The sequence below is a fragment of the Leptonychotes weddellii genome, chromosome 12 (assembly GCF_054177405.1).
Source record: "Leptonychotes weddellii isolate Sample4059 chromosome 12, ASM5417740v2, whole genome shotgun sequence".
Lineage (NCBI taxonomy): Eukaryota > Metazoa > Chordata > Mammalia > Carnivora > Phocidae > Leptonychotes > Leptonychotes weddellii.
In genome coordinates this window covers 12,807,758-12,828,424 of record NC_138380.1, presented here as the reverse complement: position 1 = coordinate 12,828,424, position 20,667 = coordinate 12,807,758, and the positions used below count along the sequence as shown (strand labels likewise).

At 50.2% G+C, this 20,667-nt stretch overlaps 1 protein-coding gene across 2 annotated transcripts in view; it reads right to left on the bottom strand.

Annotated features, from left to right (window-relative positions):
* Positions 1-8,368: 8,368 nt before the first annotated feature.
* KLRG2 (killer cell lectin like receptor G2) overlaps positions 8,369-20,667 on the bottom strand; it is a 17,730-nt gene continuing 5,431 nt past the window's right edge. The window contains exons 2-5 of one of the 2 annotated variants that reach the window (XM_081800006.1): positions 19,298-19,399; positions 18,492-18,637; positions 11,150-11,253; positions 8,369-10,641 (exon numbers count right to left, since the gene is read on the bottom strand). In XM_081800006.1, the coding sequence (XP_081656132.1) occupies positions 10,521-10,641; positions 11,150-11,253; positions 18,492-18,637; positions 19,298-19,399 (473 nt within the window). In that variant the 3' untranslated portion in view covers positions 8,369-10,520. Of the gene's footprint in view, positions 10,642-11,149; positions 11,254-17,984; positions 18,638-19,297; positions 19,400-20,667 lie in introns of those variants that run through there. The other variant, XM_081800005.1, reaches the window with a different exon arrangement.

Sequence of the window (20,667 nt, the reverse complement as noted above, 5' to 3'; positions counted from 1 at the left end):
ACTTCCTGCTGAAAAGGGGCATACATAGGATTTGACAAATGAAACTGCCTTGCATCTAACTGCAAACATTCCCTAGTACTAACTTGACTCCCCAGCCTTCATGGAGCCATTATTTCGGAACTCTGGTGTACAGACTTAGCATCTTATTCTGCATTTCACAATGAGGTTAAGTCAGTTAATAGTCGTCTCATTTCAGAAGACTGTCTTGCCAGTGAGCTTTCAAAGTCCAACCTATCATGTGCAGTTTTGTAGAAATTAGCCAGATTTGCAAGGAAACCAGAGGAATTCAGGATCCAGCCTCATTTTATAGGTAAACAATCATTCAAGGATGATCAGAACTAGAATATTTCTCCCATAAAGGTGTGTTATTTTATTTCCTCTCTAAAATCACTGTCAAAGGTAGCCAAATTAAGAGTTATTTGTTAGTAAAGCAAATCCAGTTTTAACATACTTGGCCCAATTATTTACATAAGTGCAGCAAGAATAGTGATTGGCCATATAGGTTCTTTGAAATCCACTTTGCTAGACTGTCTCGTAAGGAATTTCAGATTGAGCCTGTGACAGCTTTTCAAGGCTAAGAGCCAAGCCAAATATTTGCCATCAGACTTGTCTATGAATACCCATAGAATTGGGTTACTTCCTTCTCAAGGTCCCCAAAATATCCTGAAATTCTTGAGCCTGCCAGGAAGTGACCCTCCTTACTCACCTGGTAGGACTCCTGGGAGCCTTTGTAAGCAAGGTACCAGACCGATTATTTCCCCGGGGCTTCATGGGCTCCATAAAGTCAATCTTAGTTCCTTAAATGCTATCTGGTCATATTTGAGCCTATGCAGCTCTCTCTCAAATAGGACATTCCAGTCAAAGCCTTGGTAATATAACCAATGTTTCCAATGGTGTCCTTTTACAGGGAGAATAGATTCTTACTGGATTTATTCAAGTAACTTTAGTTGGTTTCCCATCTTGTCATTGCTGCAGGCCCAGTCGAACCCTTCTGGATATGAAATTCCATGTAATTCACAACTCACACCTGGCATTAAAGACCCCCAGGGCCTGTAGTTGTTTTACTACCATGTTTTCTTTAAGAAAGCCTCTTGTTGGGGGTGCCTTGCTGGCAGTCAGTAAAGCATGTGACTCTTGATTTCGGGGTTGTAAATTCAAGCCCCATGTTGGGTGTCAAGATTGCTTAAAAATAAAATCTTAAAAAGAAAAAAAAAAAAAAAGCCTCTTGTTGGTTAGCAACCCAATCCAGCTGGCTTCCCTTCTTAACCAAGGCATATAAAGATTTTTAAAAATATTTTTTATTTTTAAGAATAACAATCTTTTATTTTTTTTTAAAGATTTTTATTTATTTATCTGAGAGAGAAAGAATGAGACAGAGAGAGCATGAGAGGGGGGAGGATCAGAGTGGAGAAGCAGACTCCCCGCCGAACAGGGAGCCCGATGCGGGACTCGATCCCAGGACTCCAGGATCATGACCTGAGCCGAAGGCAGTCGCTCAACCAACTGTGCCACCCAGGCGCCCTTATTTTTTATTTTATGAGTTCATGAGTCGCATGCTCTACCCGACTGAGCCAGCCAGGTGCCCCTTAACGGTCTTAATAACTGCATTAGATGGGAAATAAAAGGTGTCCAGTAACCCAGTAAACCAACAAGCCTGTCATCCCTTTGTTGTTTGAGAGACTGGAAAGGTTTGTCTTTTATCAGTGACCACCTCAGCATCACTTTTGTCTTACCCAACCAGATGATGCCCAGGAACTTGACTGACCTGGCCCTTGAATCCTGTTGGTATTTACTTCCCATCCTACAACTAAGTAGGCAGCTGCTTGAGAGGGAGGCTAAGTCCGCGCAGGTTAACATCATGTACGTAATGATAAGGCACCGTCTCCTCTGGCTCTAGGGAACTAGTACTCTAGGGAACCCGCAGCTGTATACTATAGGTCCCACTGCGCATGACCCACGAGGCTAGATTTCATTTCTCAGCTACACAACCAGAATTCACCTGGTGTCATCAGAGCCCGGTCCAGAATGGCAGAGTATGCACGAGAAAACACTGGGGAGGAATCCTGCTGATCTTGTAGATCGAGACTAATTGGACTGTAATAATTAGTCCCTCATAACCCTCACTCGCCTTTATTTCTCCCCACAATTTCGAGGGGTTTCCATAGATCAGTGGGTATTCAGCCACACTGTCTACTATTGTCTGTTAGTGTGAGACCAATAAATGGTTCATTCAACCTGGGGCCTCTGGCCGACACCTGCTGCAGGAACTGGAGGACAACGCCGGCCTAACCCTAGTCTCTAGGGATAGAGGGTTAGGAGAGGAGCCGTTTGTGACACACCTGGCTTCTCTGAGCCTTCCTTCTAGGGAGTAAACTACTTTCCCTTAGGCAACGCCTTCCGTAGGCTTAGCAAAACTGAATTGGGTTGTATTTTCTCTTGGGATATTAGATCCTGCCACACGTGTTCACAAGTAACCTTGGTGGCACGCCTCTCCGCCATTTTGTCGTGGGCAGGGTCCTTCTGTTTTCACCCTATTTCCTTTATGAGGGATTCTTTCAGTTTCACTTAAGTCAGTCACCATGAAACTACTGGAGAAATGCTCTGATTAACCCTAGCGGCCAGGACACACACTGAAGTCGGGTACCATGCCCCTGGGGCTGACCGGAAGACACAGTTCTCCCCACCAGAGGAGAATTCTTCCCTGGGCCTCTGAACGCTGGGTGTAAATGGCATGTTGCATTCCCAGTTCACGTATAATTTCTCGTAGTTCTTCTATAGAGGCTGGGTTATCTTAATGCTAGCATTTATCCAATCGATCAAATTAGCTAAGTGCCTGCAATCCTCAGCCATGCCGGAGGCATGTAATCTGTGTCGCAAGGCTGGCTGAGCGGTGACTCGGGCCTTTTTTTACATGGCAAACCCATTTAACAGACTGTCGTCTCCCCCAGTATCCCGCAGTCTAACACCGGGGCTGCCACCCCTTCCCAGCCCTTCTGCTTCCCCACCATCTCACGTAGCACACCTAACAACTCCTCGGGCGGTTTTAAGGCGTCCCCGTACTCACGCCCTGGTCTGAAATGCTCCAAAGACCTGGCCAAGTCTCCCCACGTGGTCATGGGGGGCCAGCTTGGCATTTTGAACCAGCAGCGGCCCCTCCTCCAACCCCCTGCCTGTCCCCCTCCCACTGCTCCCCAAAGACCCCCGGCTCTCCCCCAGCACGGACCCTTTACCCAAGCTTGTTTTGTCTTCAGTATCCTGCTGACTACACCAATTGTTTAAACGTGGAGGAGGGTCACTAACATATCCTCCAGCCTCAGCAGGCGCTTTTAGACCGAAAACCGAAGCCAGCCGCCGAGTTTTACGCAGGGCAACTTACTGACACGGACAGGAGGGAGTGCAGCAGACCGTGCCCCATACGCCCCACCGCTATCCAGACCGTCAGCCCCGGCTTTTACGGAGCGAGGAGCATGCTGGCGACGTCCCCGGGTGGTTACCTGAGTGGTGCCACTTGTGCGCCAGAGGGGGGCGCCAGATGGAGGGCCAAAGGTGGCGTCAGTGTTCTCCGCACTCCTCCGGAGCTTTCTCCTACAGTTCTCGGCGCTGTCGTGTTATCTGGTGACTGGAGTAGGGAGTATCCGTTTAGTCACATTTGCAAAAGCCGTTGGTCATCTGAGGACATCCTGCTGAGTGTTTCCTTTGTTGAGGCCTGTGTTCTGCTGTCATCAGCCATTTCCCCCAAAGCTGAAACTTGAGGGAAAAACTCTCCATTTCTAAGTAGACTTGTTCTTTTCAAGAAAGACTTTCTTACTCCTCTGATAATTCTAAAACTAAGGTTTACTTTTCTTTATCAAAATATAAATATTTTGAAAAACATTCTTGTCTGTTTTTGCCATCGGAAAAAAAACAAAGCTGTTTGGGCGCCTGGGTGGCTCAGTTGGTTAGGCGGCTGCCTTCGGCTCAGGTCATGGTCCCGGCGTCCTGGGATCGGGTCCCACATCGGGCTCCCGGCTCGGCGGGGAGCCTGCTTCTCCCTCTGACCCTCTCCCCTCTCATGCTGTTTCTCTCTCTCTCTCAAATAAATAAATAAAATCTTTAAAAAACAAAACAAAACAAAACAAAGCTGTTTACATTATGATCTTATTATACCTTGACTACTGAGGATATTTAGAATGTCCCAGAGTATGAGTAAGGGTGTATGGGGCGGGGAGGAGTTTGGGAGGCACCTGACACACCTAACCAATCCTGCCAACCTTGCAGTTCCAGACTCCTGGCCAGTGTTGGGTTCCAGAGCCCAGGCCTAAGCCAGTCAGGGATGTCCTTCTCTGCTCACTTTAGTTCCCAGATGAGAACACAACCCAGTCTGGGTCACTGTTTTCCTTTCCATTGCTTGTTCTAATTTGAAAACAAAACCCAGCTTCAGGGGAGTTAGGAAAGGCAGGAGAGGGCCGAGTGAACAGGGTTTTCATGACAGAGGCCAGGCAGGGGGAGCCAACCAGGCAGGGCCCACCAGCAGTGGGGTGCAGGGGCCTCAGGTGAGGAGGGCCTTGTGGGGTACTGGCACTAGCCAAAACGGATGTCCGATGTTCTGGGTCTACAAGTACATATGGAGATCAGGCCAAACTCATGGCTACCATAGCAGGACTCAGGCTGAGAGCAAGGCACTCAGCCTCACAGAACTGGGCTCTCCGGCAAGGATCCAGCAAGGCAAGGCCTCACAGGAGAAGCCAAAAGCTGGCAGCAGCACCAGAATCTGCTCCAGTACTGCTTTGGAAGAGAGGCTCTCAAGGTCCCCAATCAGTGCGCTTCTGTAGCTGGATACTATTGACGGCCTGTAACTCAAATGGGCTTAAACGGTGGTCTCTACTGGTCCCTGTGATTGAGTTCCATGTGACAGCTCCATACGTAGGTTAGCGCCTAAGCCTTATATCCAGATAAAGAGAAACCATTCCATTTTGGGTCTCAAAGAGCAAGGCATCTTTTCCCAGAAGGCTTGGGCAGACTTTTTCCTCCCATCTCTGTGACCCAGACTGGGTTGTGTTCTCATCTGGGAACTAAAGTGAGCAGAGAAGGACATCCCTGACTGGCTTAGGCCTGGGCTCTGGAACCCAACACTGGCCAGGAGTCTGGAACTGCAAGGTTGGCAGGATTGGTTAGGTGTGTCAGGTGCCTCCCAAACTCCTCCCCGCCCCATGCACCCCCACTGCCAAACTGGGGTCACTGCCAGACCACATGGGTGCTCCACAGTGGAGGGGGCAGGAGTGTGCAGCAGATGAAGGAGAGACAACCCCAGTGTCCCCACTGATTCCTTTGCTTGAACACACTCCGTGGTGTTGGCAGCCAGACCAAATGCTGGGGCAGAGAATAGACCTTGCTTTCTGCATCCTCCCGGGAGCCTGGTACAGAGACACAGCCGATGTGCAATAAACGTGGAATGAATGAAGTGCCTCATTAACCAATATGATTTCAGTGGATTCACACATTACTTTATCCTATCACCACACCCATTTTACAGGGTAGGAAACTCAGCCATGCCAAGTGACTAATCAAAGTCACAAGGGAGGCACCTGGATGGCTCAGTAGATGGATCAGGCGTCCGACCCCTGATCTTAGTTCAGGTCTTGATCTCAGGGTTGTGAGGTCAAGCCCCGTGTCAGGCTCGATGCTGGGTGTGGAGCCTATTTAAAGTCACAACAAAGTGTATACCTTTGTGTTGGTGAGCCTGAGGCTCTTCCTGGCCTAACATAACAGGTATGTCCTGGGCTGGGAGAGGCAAGAGGGGATGAACAGACATCCCAGGAAGGAGCAGAAAAGGCCCAAATGAACGAAGGTGGAATCATATACAGCACTAGGCATAGGACTGTACCCTTTCTAAAACCCTTCTCATAGTCTCGTTTTACTTTGATACTGCTTCTAAAGCTGAGAATAACCGATGACAAGCCCGTATGTATCCAAGTTGGGATACATGAATTTAGTACCCTGAATTTTTTGAGAAAATTTTGGTACAAATTGCTTGAAATCAGTGTTAAAAATCTATCGAGTGATAAATTAAGAAGTACCCAGTGTCACAACATATTCCTGTGTCGAAAATGTTTATAGTGAATCTAAGCCTAACTCCTGCAGCTTACTGGAAACGAGAGAAATCCAGAATATTTGTCCCTCTACAAGACAACTGGCCTTGTCTGTCCAAAAACTCAGTGTTTCAGAAAACAAGTTCTAGGTTTAAAGAGATTAAAGGGACCAATAACAGTGCTGAGACCCTGACTGGATCTTTGTTTAAAATACATTAGTGGAGGGTGCCTGGGTGGCTCAGATGGTTAAGCGTCTGCCTTCGGCTCAGGTCATGATCCCAGGGTCCTGGGATCGAGTCCCGCATCGGGCTCTCTGCTCCTTGGGAGCCTGCTTCTCCCTCTGCCTCTCTCTCTGTGTCTCTCATGAATAAATAAATAAAATCTTAAAAAAATAAAATAAATAAAATAAAATACATTAGTGGAACAACCAGGAATATTGGAACATGGATTGAATGCGAACTTAATGTTAATTTGATTAAGTGTAATAATGGTGGAATTATAATTACGTAGAAAAAGACCACTCTTTTTAGGAGATGCATGCCGAAGCATATAGGGGTGAAGTCTTGAAGTCTACAACTTATTTTCAAATGGTTCAGCAAATTTATACACACACACACACACACATAAAGCGTAAATGTGGCAAAATGTTACTTTGTTAGATCTAGGTAGAGGGCATATAGGAGTTTATCCTATCTTTTTTCAATGCTCCATTTTGAAAATTTTCACAAAGTTGAGGGAGATCTTTAGATTTTCCATGTAAATCATCACTTTAAAAATGCTCTGTTGGGCGAATGCGCCTGGGTGGCTCGGTCGGGTGTCTGCCTTTGGCTCAGGTCATGATCCCGGGGTCCTGGGATTGAGCTCCACATCGGGCTCCCTGCTCAGCGGGAAGCCTGCTTCTCCTCCTGCCCCTCCCCCTGCTCATGCGCACTCTCTCAAATAAATAAAATCTTTAAAAAATAAATAAAGATGCTCTGTCCTTTAGGCAAGGTTTTTCCAAATATGGTCTCTCACCATCAGTATGAGAATCACGAAAGAAAACAGAGGAATGGCCAATGAGCACGTGAAAAGAACCTCAACATCAGGCATCCAGAAAAGGCCAATGTAATTACAGACTTGTGGTATCACTGTAGGGCTCTGAAACTGATGTAATGTGTGTGTCGATGACACTGGATGAAAACAAATGCAAAGAGAAACCACACCGAGCTAGCACTTCACACCCATGAGAATGGCCACAGCGAAGAAGACTGGCAACATCGGGGCTGATGAAGATGGGGAATGGCGAGAACTCAGATTGTGTTGGTGCAGGGATTATAAAATGATCCAGCTACTTTGGGAAACAATCTGGCAGTTTCTTACGCACACATCCTTACCGTACAACCCAGTAATCCTCCTCTTGGGTACCAAGAGAAAGGAAAACCTACCTCCAAAGACTTGTATGCGAATGTTCAGAGCAGCTGTATTCATAACAGCCAAAACCTGGAGACGACTGTGAGATCACCAACCCGAGCAGAGAGAAAGTGGGGTCCACCCCTGCAGAGCAAACAGCTATGGACCCGTGCAGCAACGCGAGCGAGCCTGAGAAAGCAAGAGTACATACTATATGCCTTTTTTCTATGAAATCCTAGAACAAGTTCAACTCACCTGTAGAGACAGAACATAGATTCACCTGGGACTGGAGGTCAGGGAGGATTGGCTGCAAAGGGACATGAGGGAACTTTCTGGGGCCTGTGGGACATATTCTCTATCTCGCTTGGTGAGAGAGAGTGGTGACAAAGGCAGCTATGTTTGTTGCAAAGTACCCCCGAGATAGGTACATTTTCTTTTGGTCAAACTGTATCTCAATAAAGTTGATTAAAATCTATTTACATCTCTCCCCCCCCACCCCCATGGGCTCTTTTAGACAGGGTTTCTCAAAATGTGGTTTCTGGATTATCTGCTTCAGCATCACCAGGAAAGCTGGTAGAAATCTGCCCTACTGAATCAGAATCTCAGGACGGGGTGGAGGAGGAGTCAAATATGCCAGACTCTGGCGGCTCTTCCACCACTGGCCAGCCATCTGAATGGACCCCAGAGGCTGCTGGACCCACCCGTGCCAGTGGCTGTCCCCACAGCTCCGTGACCCCAGCCAGTGCTGGGGGCAGCGCCATGATGACATATGGCTCTCGCACACCAGCAGCTGGTGGTGCCTGGTGGGAAAAGAGACTAGCGCAGTATCTCAGGAGGAATTCCGTGCAGACCAACCTGCTGTGTAAGCTCCCCAGCCTGTTTTGCAGAAAGGGAAAGATGCACTCTGACGGCCAGGCTGGAACCTGTGAGAAGGCCTCTCAGCGAAGGAAGTAATGACGGGCTGTAAGCAGGGGCCGCCACAGGACCCACTTCAGAAGCCAGCAATTCTCAAGCTGGGCTGTGCGTCAGAATCTTGTGGACCTTTTTAAAAAGTCTAATTCCTCTTTTAATCATAGTAGTACATAAATACGGGCTCTTAAAACAAACAAAAAACCCCATGAATATGGCTTTAGTAATACTAAAGTATGCATATTTAAAAAACAACATTGGTCCCTCTGTAATCTTATTCCTTCTGGGGACGCTGAAATTTTTTAAGTGTACAGCTTGATGAATGTTTATGTATGTGTCCACCTGACCCTGTTCAAATCAAGACCCAGACCACTTCCAGCACCGTAGAATATCCACTGGGGACCCTTCTCAGTTCATCTTTCCCCACATAACCACATTCTCACTTCTGTCACATCAGTTAGTTTGAAGGCAACCACTTTAAATTATTTTTGCCATTTCTTCTAGTATTTTTTCCATATTTTTTTTTTTTTTAAGATTTTATTTATTTGAGCGGGGGAGGGGAAGGGCAGAGGAAGAGGGAGAGAGAATCTCCACAATGAGCGCGGAGCCCGAGGCAGGGCTCGATCTCACGACCCGGAGATCATGACCTGAGCCAAAACCAAGAGTCGGATGCTCAGCTACTGAGCCACCCAGGCACCCCTCCAAATTTCTAAATAATATGCTTACACTGCTATTTCTTGGTCTGCCTATTTTGGACAGGAACTAGTAGCTTCTTAGGACAAGTAGATCCAAAGTTCACTCTCCTTCCCCTTCCTCACCAGGTGAAACTTTAAAAACTTTAGGACTTCCAGGCTGTGGCACCAACTGCCCCACCCTGGCCACTTGTGCCCCGGGTGCCCCCCACCTGTGGTCCCTGGCCTTGAGCTGGGAGCAGCCAGAGAGCCAGGCTCAGGACCTTGCTGAGTAGCGCTCTGAGGTGTGAATGGAACCTGTTACCAAGCTCCGGAGTTAAATTGTAGTTGGAGTAAGAAAGCCATGAGAAACACCAGAGTGCTTCTAAGATTTTTATTGCTTGTCAAGTGCACTCTTAGGACCCCACCCCTTTCTGCCAGCCAGCCCGTGCATTCTGTACCAACTGTTGGTGTGAATGGATCAGTAAAGGTTTCTGCTTGAGAGGAAGCTGAATGCATGGCCTGCCCCCCGAAGAGGAAGGTCGGTTGGCCCAGGACAGTTGGGTCGAGGATTTGGCACCAAGATAAGATGCAGGTACTGTCTCTGGTCACTGGGAGAGAGGTCTGGACAGGCTGCAGGGACTAAACCAGTCCTCCGGCCACCCCCCTGTGGCCACTCCCTCTCACCTGAAGGCCCCTCCCTGCACCCCAACACAGACATCTTCAGGCTGGTGTCCCCACACTTGCCGGTGGAAGAGCTGCCTCGAATCTCCCCACAATTCTGATTTCCTTCCTCACTTGGACCCCCACACCTTGCAGCTCCCTGGTTCTCCTACCCGGGCCGGGGGAGCCGAGGGGTCCCATCCTCTGCATCTTCCCACCTCGGGCATCAGCTGCTCAGAAGTCCCGCCAGCGCCGCACACCGCAAACCTTACCCTCTGCCAGCTCGGGGCCGGGAAGGAAACCCTCCTCTTCCCTCCTCCGGGGGCGACCACTCCTCACTTGCTGTCCTCCAGACGCTGTTGGTCAACGGTGTCGGCCACGCGCCCAGCCGCCCGGAGGCGGCATCCCAGCGGAGGCTCAGGCCCTGTGCTCAGGTGAGACCCGCCGGGCAGCACTGGGATCGCTAAGGCCTCGGGTCCTCCAAGACTGAGGGGGTGTGCAGGTGTGATTAAGCAGGTGACGGAGAGGATGGGAAATGGCCATTTTAATGAGGGAGAAACCTAGGCTCAAAAATGCTAGAGAAACCATTCCAAGGGAACCGCTTCAGAAGCTGGAAGGGCCACAGAAAGCCTCCTCGCCCTTGGACATGACCTGCCTGAGCCGGAAGTCCAGTCCCTGGTTGGCTCAGAAAGGGCCCCCTGAGCACAGAGCAGGGAGACCCCGAAGTCCAGGGTCCAGGGAAGAGGCTGCGACAGCTAGCAACCTGGCTTCCCCTGGGGGCACTGCATGCCCCCAAGTCTCAGGACGGGCGGAACCCAAGTCACTTGGTCCCCTTGGCGCAGACCCATGGTCTTGGAGAGGCACAGTCCAAAGCTACCAGCTTGCCTCCCTCCAGGCCCCCACACTTGAGCTCCGTCTGGTCCTCCTCTTCCTCCGGGAGCCTGGGGAGGGTGAGAAGAGGGGACAGAGCTCAGGATGATGGCCCCTGCTGGCCTGTGTGCCTGCTGCTGATGGACATGGCTTGATCACTACACAGGGCAGGGGAGTCTGGAAAGGGCCCTGGGGTGGGAGTCACGAGGATGCCCCATAGCTCCAGAGAACCACCCAAACCCCTCTGTGCAGCACCCCTTATCTACAGAACAGGGTGACGATCCTGCTTGGGTGAATGCTCTGGAGACCCAAACAAGGGATGGGGTGACCAGGACTAAAGGACACTAAGGCTCCAAGCCAGGTGGGGCAAGGAGGGTAGGGTGTCTCCCAAGAGGTACCCGATGCTGGTGGTGGAACAAGGGGCTGAATCTGGGAACAGACAGACGGTGGATCCAGATCAGCAGTGGGGGAGGTGCCAGCAGAGGGGAAGGCCCCAACCCCTCTTTGGCGTCTACTGTGATGTCATTCTGGTCATACTGGGGACAGAGAAGCCACCCACCCAGGCCCATGGTCACTCACAGCGGGGGCGATAGTGGGGCCCCGTCCATCCAGTGCCAGCCCTGGGGGCCTCGCCGGGCCGCCACCCAGGAGTACTTGGTGACTGGGTATCTGCTCAGGAAGTCCTGAAGGAGAAAAGCAGCTGGTCACCCTTCTTCCAACACTAGTAAGGCTCCACTGGGGCTTCTGTGCCCCCCCCCTCCCCGCAGTACCCCCAGCAAGTTCCCAGCTCACCAAGAGAACGGACCCAGCTCAACCCAGCTCTCCCCAAACACCAGGAATTGGAAAGCTGTATTGGATGCTTGCTGGTCGGCAGACACTGGGGACCGGAAATGGGGGGTGCCCACCTCAGCCTCAAGGGGAGAGAGCATGTTAACACCGGTCCCCACCGGGCAGCGCAAGATGGGTACTGAGGGGACAGAGAAGAGGGAGAAAGCACATCCAGGTAGCAAAGAGGCGAGGGCCAGGGCCGATGCAGCTGGGAGCAGGGGGCCAGTGGTGCGCTTCTCAGTTACGTCGCATCCGCTCAGCACATTATTAAGAACATTTTTAGGGGCGCCTGGGTGGCTCAGTCGTTAGGCATCTGCCTTCGGCTCAGGTCATGATCCCAGGGTCCTGGGATCGAGCCCCGCATCGGGCTCCCTGCTCGGCGGGAAGCCTGCTTCTCCCTCTCCCACTCCCCCTTGTGTTCCCTCTCTCGCTGTGTCTCTCTCTGTCAAATAAATAAAATCTTTCAAAAAAAAAAAAAAGAACGTTTTTAAGAAAGACAAGTACAAAGACCGTGGAGCCATGAGAGGCAAGTTATAGGACATCAGGGGTTACCGTGAGTATAAACGCTGACTCCGAGTCGTGGCATGATTATGGTAATGACAAAATGTGTTGGCACAAGAATGCAGACATACAAGGAACAACAAAGAACCACAAGTACGTTGGAGAACTGTTAGAGATGACCTTTCTCTTACATATTTGTCCTTGGCGTCATCTTGTTTTTAGCAACTAAGTAAAGGAAAAAATGGTATTTAAAAATGGTGTTAGCTTGGAAAAAGATGCTTCAATGTTGTAAGTCCGGGCGGGAGGCCGCAAAGCCAGCGCAGTTCCAGAAGCTAACTTGCTGCCACGTCACATGAACAGTCACATCCTTCCTACCACTCCGATGAGTGATTCCACTTTGGAGAATAAATCCAAGAACATGAAGGGGAGAAAATGAACTACCCAAAGGTAACACAGTGTTACTTAGAAAGAAAAAATGGAAACTACCCAAATGCTCAGCAATCAGGAAATAACTGGGCACATTATGGGATATCAACACGATGGAAAATTACAATGCTGCTCAAGATGCCAAGTACGTGGAAAATGTCATTATGAAATCACGCCGAGTGAAGAAAAGCAGACCGCACCAGGAAGTACACGTTGCTCACAACATCCAGAAGCCTCTATTCATGAGGGAAAATTAGGAGGAGACTGTCCTATGTGAGTTTAATGTATGCCCAGCTCTTCCCTAGAAAACTTGTCTAAGTTGAGGAAGCCAAAAGCTCCGTATTTAACCCTGGTTATTAGAAAGTAAGCACGAGAGTAATGACCGTCCCCTTGGTGCCCCTCCTAGCGGTCCTTCGGGTCTCAGTGTAAAGGTCACTTCCCGTGGGGACACCGCGTGCCCACCCTCTCCAAGGTGAGCTCCCGCCCCCGGGCCGCCGGAGCAGGACTGCAGAGCTTGGTGCACGGCTTGTCGCTTTCCGACCTGGGACGGTGACCGCGGCGAGGACGGGGAAGGCACACACACAGCCGCATGTGGGCCGGAGCCCGGGCTGGGGCCCGCCAGCGGGGCTGGGCGGGGAGCTGTGGCGAGGCGGCGGCTGGCAGGTGAGTCGGAGGGCAGAGCCGCGCTGGGCACTAGCTGCAGCGGGGGGGGGGGGGGTTCCTGCGGCCGGCACCCCCCTTCCTGGGAGCGGGCGGCGGCCGGTTCGGGGAGGCACACCGAGGCACGGGGCTTCTCCCAGGGCCGGGACACCCCCTATTCAAACTCCGTGTACGGGACCTTAGGCAAGTACCCAAACTCACAGAGCTTCAGTATGGGCCTCTGAAACGGGGAGCCCGTCCGTACGGAGGCCCGAGGGGATCTGTACAAAGCCAAGGGCACAGAGGCCACGCTCGGCCGGGTGGTGTGCAAACGCAGCCCCCGACACAGGGGACCTCCTCTGATGTTCCCAGCACTGCCGAGGGGCCCCTGCCCTCAGTCCTGGCCCCAGGCCAGCCGGCTGTCCCTCGCTTCCACCTCCGGGCCTCCCATGACAGCGGCGTGGCCTGTCCCTGCCCACTCACTCCTTTCCACCCTTCCTTCCTCGCAGCTCCGACTCCGTTCACTTGTTCTCACCGCTAGCAGAAATGATGGTGTGGGCAAAGCATCATCCAGAGACGAAAATTCCAGAAACTCGCGAACCAGCTACGGTTCACAGACCTGCGCCGTTGTGCCGCCGCCGCGGTCCCGGGGCCTCCATGGCCTCCCGCGGGTGCTCCTCCAACTTCGCCACCAAATGTCGGGCCGCGTGGGGACGGGGGCCCGAGCGGAATGTACTTGAAATCCCACATTTGGCATCTTAAAACGGAGGTAAATTACCTGCTCTGCCCTCAGGCATTTCTTTTTGAAAAGTTGTGGTAAAATCGTATCACGTATCACGGAATTTGGCGTTTTCACCATTTTCAAGTGTCCAGGTTGGTGGCACTGGGGTCATCCACACTGCTGTGTGACCATCAAGGCCGTCCGCACCCAGAACCTTCCCATCTCCCTCGGGGGAGAACTGGTCTGCACTCACCGCCCCCCCCCCCACGCCACCAGCCTCACTCTGTACATTTCAAATGCTCCGATTAGTTAATTTCTTCGTGTTTTTTCCACCTTTCTGCAGTCAGCCTGTGTGGCTGACAGTCCGTGCGCGTCCTGGGCGCTCCCTGCACCCTAGGAAACATAGCTGTGCTGAAACCAAGGGCGCAGACGGCGCTTAAACTTTCTTTTTTTTTTTTTAAGATTTTTTTTTTAATTTATTTGAGAGAGAGAAAGAGATAGAGAGCATGAGAGGAGGGAGGTTCAGAGAGAGAAGCAGACTCCCTGCCGAGCAGGGAGCCCGATGCGGGACTCCATCCCAGGACTCCAGGATCATGACCTGAGCCGAAGGCAGTCGCTTAACCAACTGAGCCACCCAGGCACCCTAAACTTTCTTCCTCTTCTCTCACTGTGAGCAAACCGAGCTCTTGGGGAGGATGAGACCTGCTTCTCCGAGCTCTGCATACAGCTGGCGCCACAGTATGTCCCTGGGTGTGTGCGTCCCAGCTCCGGGAGCCTGGCCTTTGCCCACTGCCTCTGCCAGCCTGTCTCCAGCTACCCCCCCCCCCCCGCCCCGTCCCAGTGCCTCCTGGAGCTTCTGGCCCTCGTCCAGAGCTCAGAAGGATCCCAGAGCTCCCCAGCCATCATAGTCCAGAATTTAACTGCCTGGGACCCAAATTCTCAGTCCTTTTGCAAGGAGCTTACCCAGACTTTTCTATACTTACTTATGTTTCAAATAATTGACCCTGTATGCTTAGTTCTACAAGAATTCTTTATCCCAAGCTTGTAGTTTGGATGGTGTAAGCTCATCTCCCCCTTGGAGGACACACCAGCCACAGGGAGGTTTTTGCTCAGAGGGCTGAGGTCATGCTGAACTGAACCTGTGTACTCAGAGGCGGCAGGGGCAGAGGCAGGCTTTCTGAGGACACGTGCTGGGCTCGGTGGGTCCCTGGCAGGCTCGGCCCCCTCCCCCAGCTCCACCACTGTCCAGGGACCCACCTCCGGTCCCGTTCCCGCTGGCCTTCATTTTGCAGGTGCCACAAGGGAAGGTTCCTCAGCACAGCCTATTCTTATCTGACAAATACAAGAACTCTGGGCCTGGCCCAGGCCCCTGGCAAAACCTTTATATACTGATCTTGTTCATAGGCTACTGTCCCCCTGGCATTTCCTCCCAATTATACATAGCCCACATTATTAGCAGAACGTTTAGAAAACTTAAAAAAAAATAAAACTTTAAGGAAGAAGAAGAAAAAAATCACTCGTAATCTTGCCCCCAGTGGTAACCACGATTAGAATAAGGAGTATACATATTTCCTTTCCGTGTTTTTTCTTTGCATCTATCTTTTTACCATACTGAGATCTCAGATTTGGTGTTTTCCCATCTACATTGTATCTTTTTCATTTCTCCATGTTTTTTGAAACTTTAAGTGTTATTCCTGGTGGATAAAATAACCCACTGTAAAGTATTTTCTCCAGCAGTTTTATGTCCACCTCCAGGAAACTCTCCCAGAGAGAAAGAGAAAGGCAGGGACCCCCTTCCCTGTTGTACGGTGCAGAATAGCTTTGGGGTCAGGACTGGGCAGGAACAGTTCAAGAAAACAAAAGGTCACATATGAGAAATCTTAAGTAAAATATTAACAAGTCAAATCCAGAAGTCCTGGGGAAGAAAAAAATCATGGCTAAGTAAACTATCTCAAGAGGCCTAGAATATTAAAAACAAAACAAAAAAAATAAACAACAATGTAATTCATATAAAAAGAGATTCAGGGAATAAACAAAAAGATATCATCTCAATAGACACACAAAAAAGCATCCAATGAAGTGAAACTCATTCAGGTTTAAAACTCTTAATAAAATAGGAATAGAGGGCGCCTGGGTGGCTCAGTCGTTAAGCGTCTGCCTTCGGCTCAGGTCATGATCCCGGGGTCCTGGGATCGAGCCCCGCATCGGGCTCCCTGCTCCGTGGGAAGCCTGCTTCTCCTTCTCCTGCTCCCCCTGCTTGTGTTCCCTCTCTCGCTGTATCTCTCTCTGTCAAATAAATAAAATCTTAAAAAAAAAAAAAGGAATAGAAAGGAATTTTCTGAAATGATAACATAAGGGGAAAATAAGAGATAAGAGCGGGAGATGACAGCACATGAGAAATGTCAACAAAACTTGGGTAGCTGGACAGCTGTAATCGGCTGAGCAGACCCAAGAAAGCTCTGTGGTTTTTCAAGGAAAAGGCTGAGTGAGAGGAAGGTGAGAAAGACGCCAGTTGGAATTGAGAAGCCCCCAAATGCTCAAAGATTAGAGGCAACAGGTCCTTCTGGAGGCCAAGGTACGGGAAGAGGGGCCTGGAGAAAAAGTTCTGGTTAAAAGTCCTAAAAAGAGGGCGCCTGGGTGGCTCAGTCGTTAAGCATCTGCCTTTGGCTCAGGTCATGATCTCAGGGTCCTGGAATCAAGCCCTGCATCGGGCTCCCTGCTCCACAGGAAGCCTGCTTCTCCCTCTCCCACTCCCCCTGCTTGTATTTCCTCTCTCGCTGTGTCTCCCTCTGTCAAATAAATAAATAAAATCTTTTAAAAAAAGTCCTAAAAAGAAGCAGTGAATGCCTCTCTCCTACCCCTTCCCACAAAATCCACTCACCCCTCCCAATACAGCAGATCACCAGTAGAACTTCGAGAAATAAACTATAGGGGACCGGGGGATCCAGAGCACCAGGTCTGGCTGAGGGTTGGAGGTACTTACGCTAGAAAAGGGGAGGGATTAAGTGCTACGTTCTTACAAGTGAAACCTTGATTCCCTTTCCCCATTGCTCCTGGAATGCTGACATCCCAGCATTCACTTAAAAAAAAAAAAAAAAGAAAAGTTGAGCCCCAGGCTGATGTCCCCATTGCAAAGCCTGCCTCTAAAAAAGTCCATTGCATCCCCTCACCTCCACCCTGACACAGAGCTTCCAATCTGTTCTTTAGTGCCTTACTCTTAATCATGACAGCTGAGGATCATCAGACATTTTAGGAAATTTTCTAACATGAAAAGACAAAAAAAAAAAACCCCACAACTCAGTACATAGAATAAAAGGTACTTGCAGAAAAAACAGACATGATACAGGGAGCAGAACAAATTTCAAAAACAAAGTTAGATATAACTACTATCTATAATGAGATAAGAGAGGGGCGCCTGGGTGGTTCCATGGGTTAAGTGCGTGCCTTTGGCTCAGGTCATGATCCCAGGACCGGTCCTGGGATCGAGTCCCACGTCGGGCTCCCTGCTCAGCAGGAAGTCTGCTTCTCCTTCTCGCTCTGTGTGCATATGCTCTTGCTCTCTCTCTCTCTCAAATAAATATTTATAATGAGATAAGATACTGCATCCTTGAAACAAATAGGACACCATAAAAAAAGGACATTTGAAGAACCAAAAAAGAGTTCTCAAAATTACAAATAAGGCAATAGAAATAAAAATGAAGAAAAACACCGACAAAAGGATAGGACTGTTCAGTTTCAGGACAGAGGGAGAACAAAGATAAAGGCCCTGAAATTTGGGGGGTGGGGGAGTCACATAAAAGGATCAGAAATCAGACTTATTAAATGGTAAGACTGAACACTGGAAGGTAACGGAGCAAAAGCAGCACAATTCTGGGGGACAACTATTTCCACCCTAGAATTCTGTACCGAGCCAAGCTGTCAGTCAAATAAGGTTAGAATAAAAGTATCTTCAGACATGACAGGTCTCAAGAAATTTACCGGCCATGCACTTTTTTTCCAGGAAATTTACAGCGTATGTACTCCACCAAGAAAAGGCTATAAACCAAGAAAAAGTCTTGAGATCAAGGAAACAGGGACCCCACATAGGAAAGAGGCAAAAGCAATGGAGGCAAGATTCCAAGACAACATATACCTTGAGCACTGTGTACCTTCCCTCCACAGGACAGATCAATATAGTGATTAAACACCTATATCTGGGGCGCCTGGGTGGCTCAGTTGGTTAAGCGACTGCTTTCGGCTCAGGTCATGATCCTGGAGTCCCTGGATCGAGTCCCGCATCGGGCTCCTTGCTAGGCAGGGAGCCTGCTTCTCCCTCTGACCCTCCCCCCTCTCATGTGCTCTCTCTCTCTCATTCTCTCTGTCTCAAATAAATAAATAAAATCTTTAAAAAAAAAAAAAAATAAACACCTATATCTGTGGTTACTTGATTAACATCTGCCACACTCACTGCTCTGTTAGCCGTGTAAAGGTGGGGGCTGGTTGTTCTGGGTCATCCTAGAATCCCCAGTGCCAAACACAGTGTAGGTGCTCGACAAATACTTATGGAATCACTGAGGGAAGGAACGCTCACGGTTAACTGCTTGGCCAGAGCATCCCTGCTCCCCTCTTCCCAGCTCTGCCTCCACTTAGAATGAAGGGTAAGTTGAAGACCTTGGAACCCTGATGTCTGGTCCTCCTGCATGTCACTTTATTTCCCCAGGCTTTGGTGATTTTCTCTGTAATGTAGAGATGGACTAGATCTTTGCTAGGAATCTGTGATCTGTAATGATACCTACATCCTTCCACAGCCCACCGCCTCCTTCTCACCTGGGTGTGGCTCAGCAGCGGGAGGGTAGCCTGGTGAGCTGAGCAGAACGCCTGGCTGGCCTCCCAGGCCTGAGCTTCCGTAGAGACGTAGTAGCAGTGCTCCTCGGACCACATCCAGCCCCGGGGGCACGGCCGGCACCTGATCCCTGCAAGCACAGAGACCACTATAAAGAACTGAATGAGAAAAAAAAAAAAAAAAAAGAACTGAATGTATGCATGTTAAAAAAAAAATCAAAATCTAGGGCGCCTGGGTGGCTCAGTCATTAGGCATCTGCCTTCAGCTCAGGTCATGATCCCAGGATCCTGGGATCAAGCCCCGCATCGGGCTCCCTGCTCAGTGGGGAGCCCGCTTCTCCCTCTCCCTCTGCTGCTCCCCCTGCTTGTGTTCTCTCTCTGGTTTTCTCTCTCTCAAATAAATAAAAATCTCTAAAAAAAGAATAATGAATAAATAAACAAAAAAATCAAAATCTAGCCACCGTTTTGAGTGAGGGGGCAAATCTGGAGCGTGGAACTGGCAAGCCTTGGGACGGCAAGCAGGGTGGGCAGGGCCCGGGCAGGCTGTAGTTTGTGTGGTGCACAGAGCGCCCCCAGGTGGGAGCTGTCAACCCCCTGCTTGTTAGAGCACAGGCTGTGTCCAGTGGGAGGCAGGAGCTCTTTGTCCCTCTCTCTGCTCAACAAGCCCAGTGTCTTCACGCGGCATCTGCCCAGTGGGGATGTCTTCTTCTAATTCTCACAAAGCTGCTGTAAGGACTAGATGCCCTGGTGGTGGACAGAGCAGGAGAGGGGACCGGGAGGAGGCACCATACCTGCTCTAGAAGCCAGAGCCACGATGGCGACTGCGGACACGGCCAGAAACACAGCCATGACCGCCAGGGCCCAGCGCAGGGACTTCATGTACATAGGCAGCCCTGGGGGAGGGGACAACCAGGAGAGATGGGTTAGAAGGAGCCAATCCAAACCACACCCAACTCGGAACCACACTGACTCACACACCAGCACCCCACCCCCTTGGCCCAAGACACCACAAAAAAAAACACTCAATTTAGGTTAGAACTTCCTATTTGGGAGAAAAATGCTAGAAGATATTCTGCTTCTTAAATTACTAGAAGACCTAAGAGTTCGTTCAAGAAAGAGAACAGATGACTGGCTGACAACCATTTGCTGAGCACTGAATGTGCATGAGACACGGCACAAATACCGCCAAGAACAGGGCCAGACCTCTGCGCTCACAGAGCTAAGGGTACCAGGAGCTACCCCTCCAAACAAGAGAGGGATGCGGGTTCCATTTCAACTTCAACAGATCTGGGTTCAAGTCTGGCCTCCACAAGCCCCCAACGTGTTTTTGGTGTTTTCCCATTTTTTTTTTTTTTTAAGATTTTATTTATTTGACAGAGAGAGACATAGCGAGAGAGGGAACACAAGCAGGGGGAGTGGGAGAGGGAGAAGCAGGCTTCCCGCGGAGCAGGGAGCCTGATGCGGGGCTCGATCCCAGGACCCTGGGATCATGACCTGAGCCAAAGGCAGACGCTTAACAACTGAGCCACCCAGGCGCCTCAAGGTGTTTTCCCATTCTGACAGTGCAATCACCTGCCTCTTCTATCTCTCCAGGTCACCGGAGGCCGATAGTGAAGCACCGTGCAGGGTGTGCTTTGCAGGCGGGAGAGCAGGACACAGACATGAGCCACCAGCAGCTCAAGGCCCCGGGGGACCCAATAGCTGGAGGGAGGCTTCAGGGGGGAAAGGAACTCGCAAGACTGAGCCGGGCAGGAGGAAAGGCGGCGGCAGAGGCTCAGAGAGAGAGAACGTGTTCGAATGTCAGATGCTGCCCTGGTGATGGAGTGACCGGGAAGGCCAGAGGGGAAAACGGGGAGAAGAAAACACAGTAAATGGTTAATCACGACCATCGGCAGTTGTAAGCAGCTTTCCACCCGGAAACATCTAAAATAACTGAGCACTCCTGAATTTGATCTCTGCCCGGACACAGAAGCATGAAATCAATTAACACAAAAGAGGCCTCTCTTTAGATGTGGGTTCAATTTAAACTTCCCGGGGGCACCTGGGTGGCTCAGTCGGTTAAGTGTCTGCCTTCGACTCAGGTCATGATCCCGGGGTCCTGGGATCGAGTCCCACATCAGGCTCCCTGCTCAGCGGAGAGCCTGCTTCTCCCTCTCCCTCT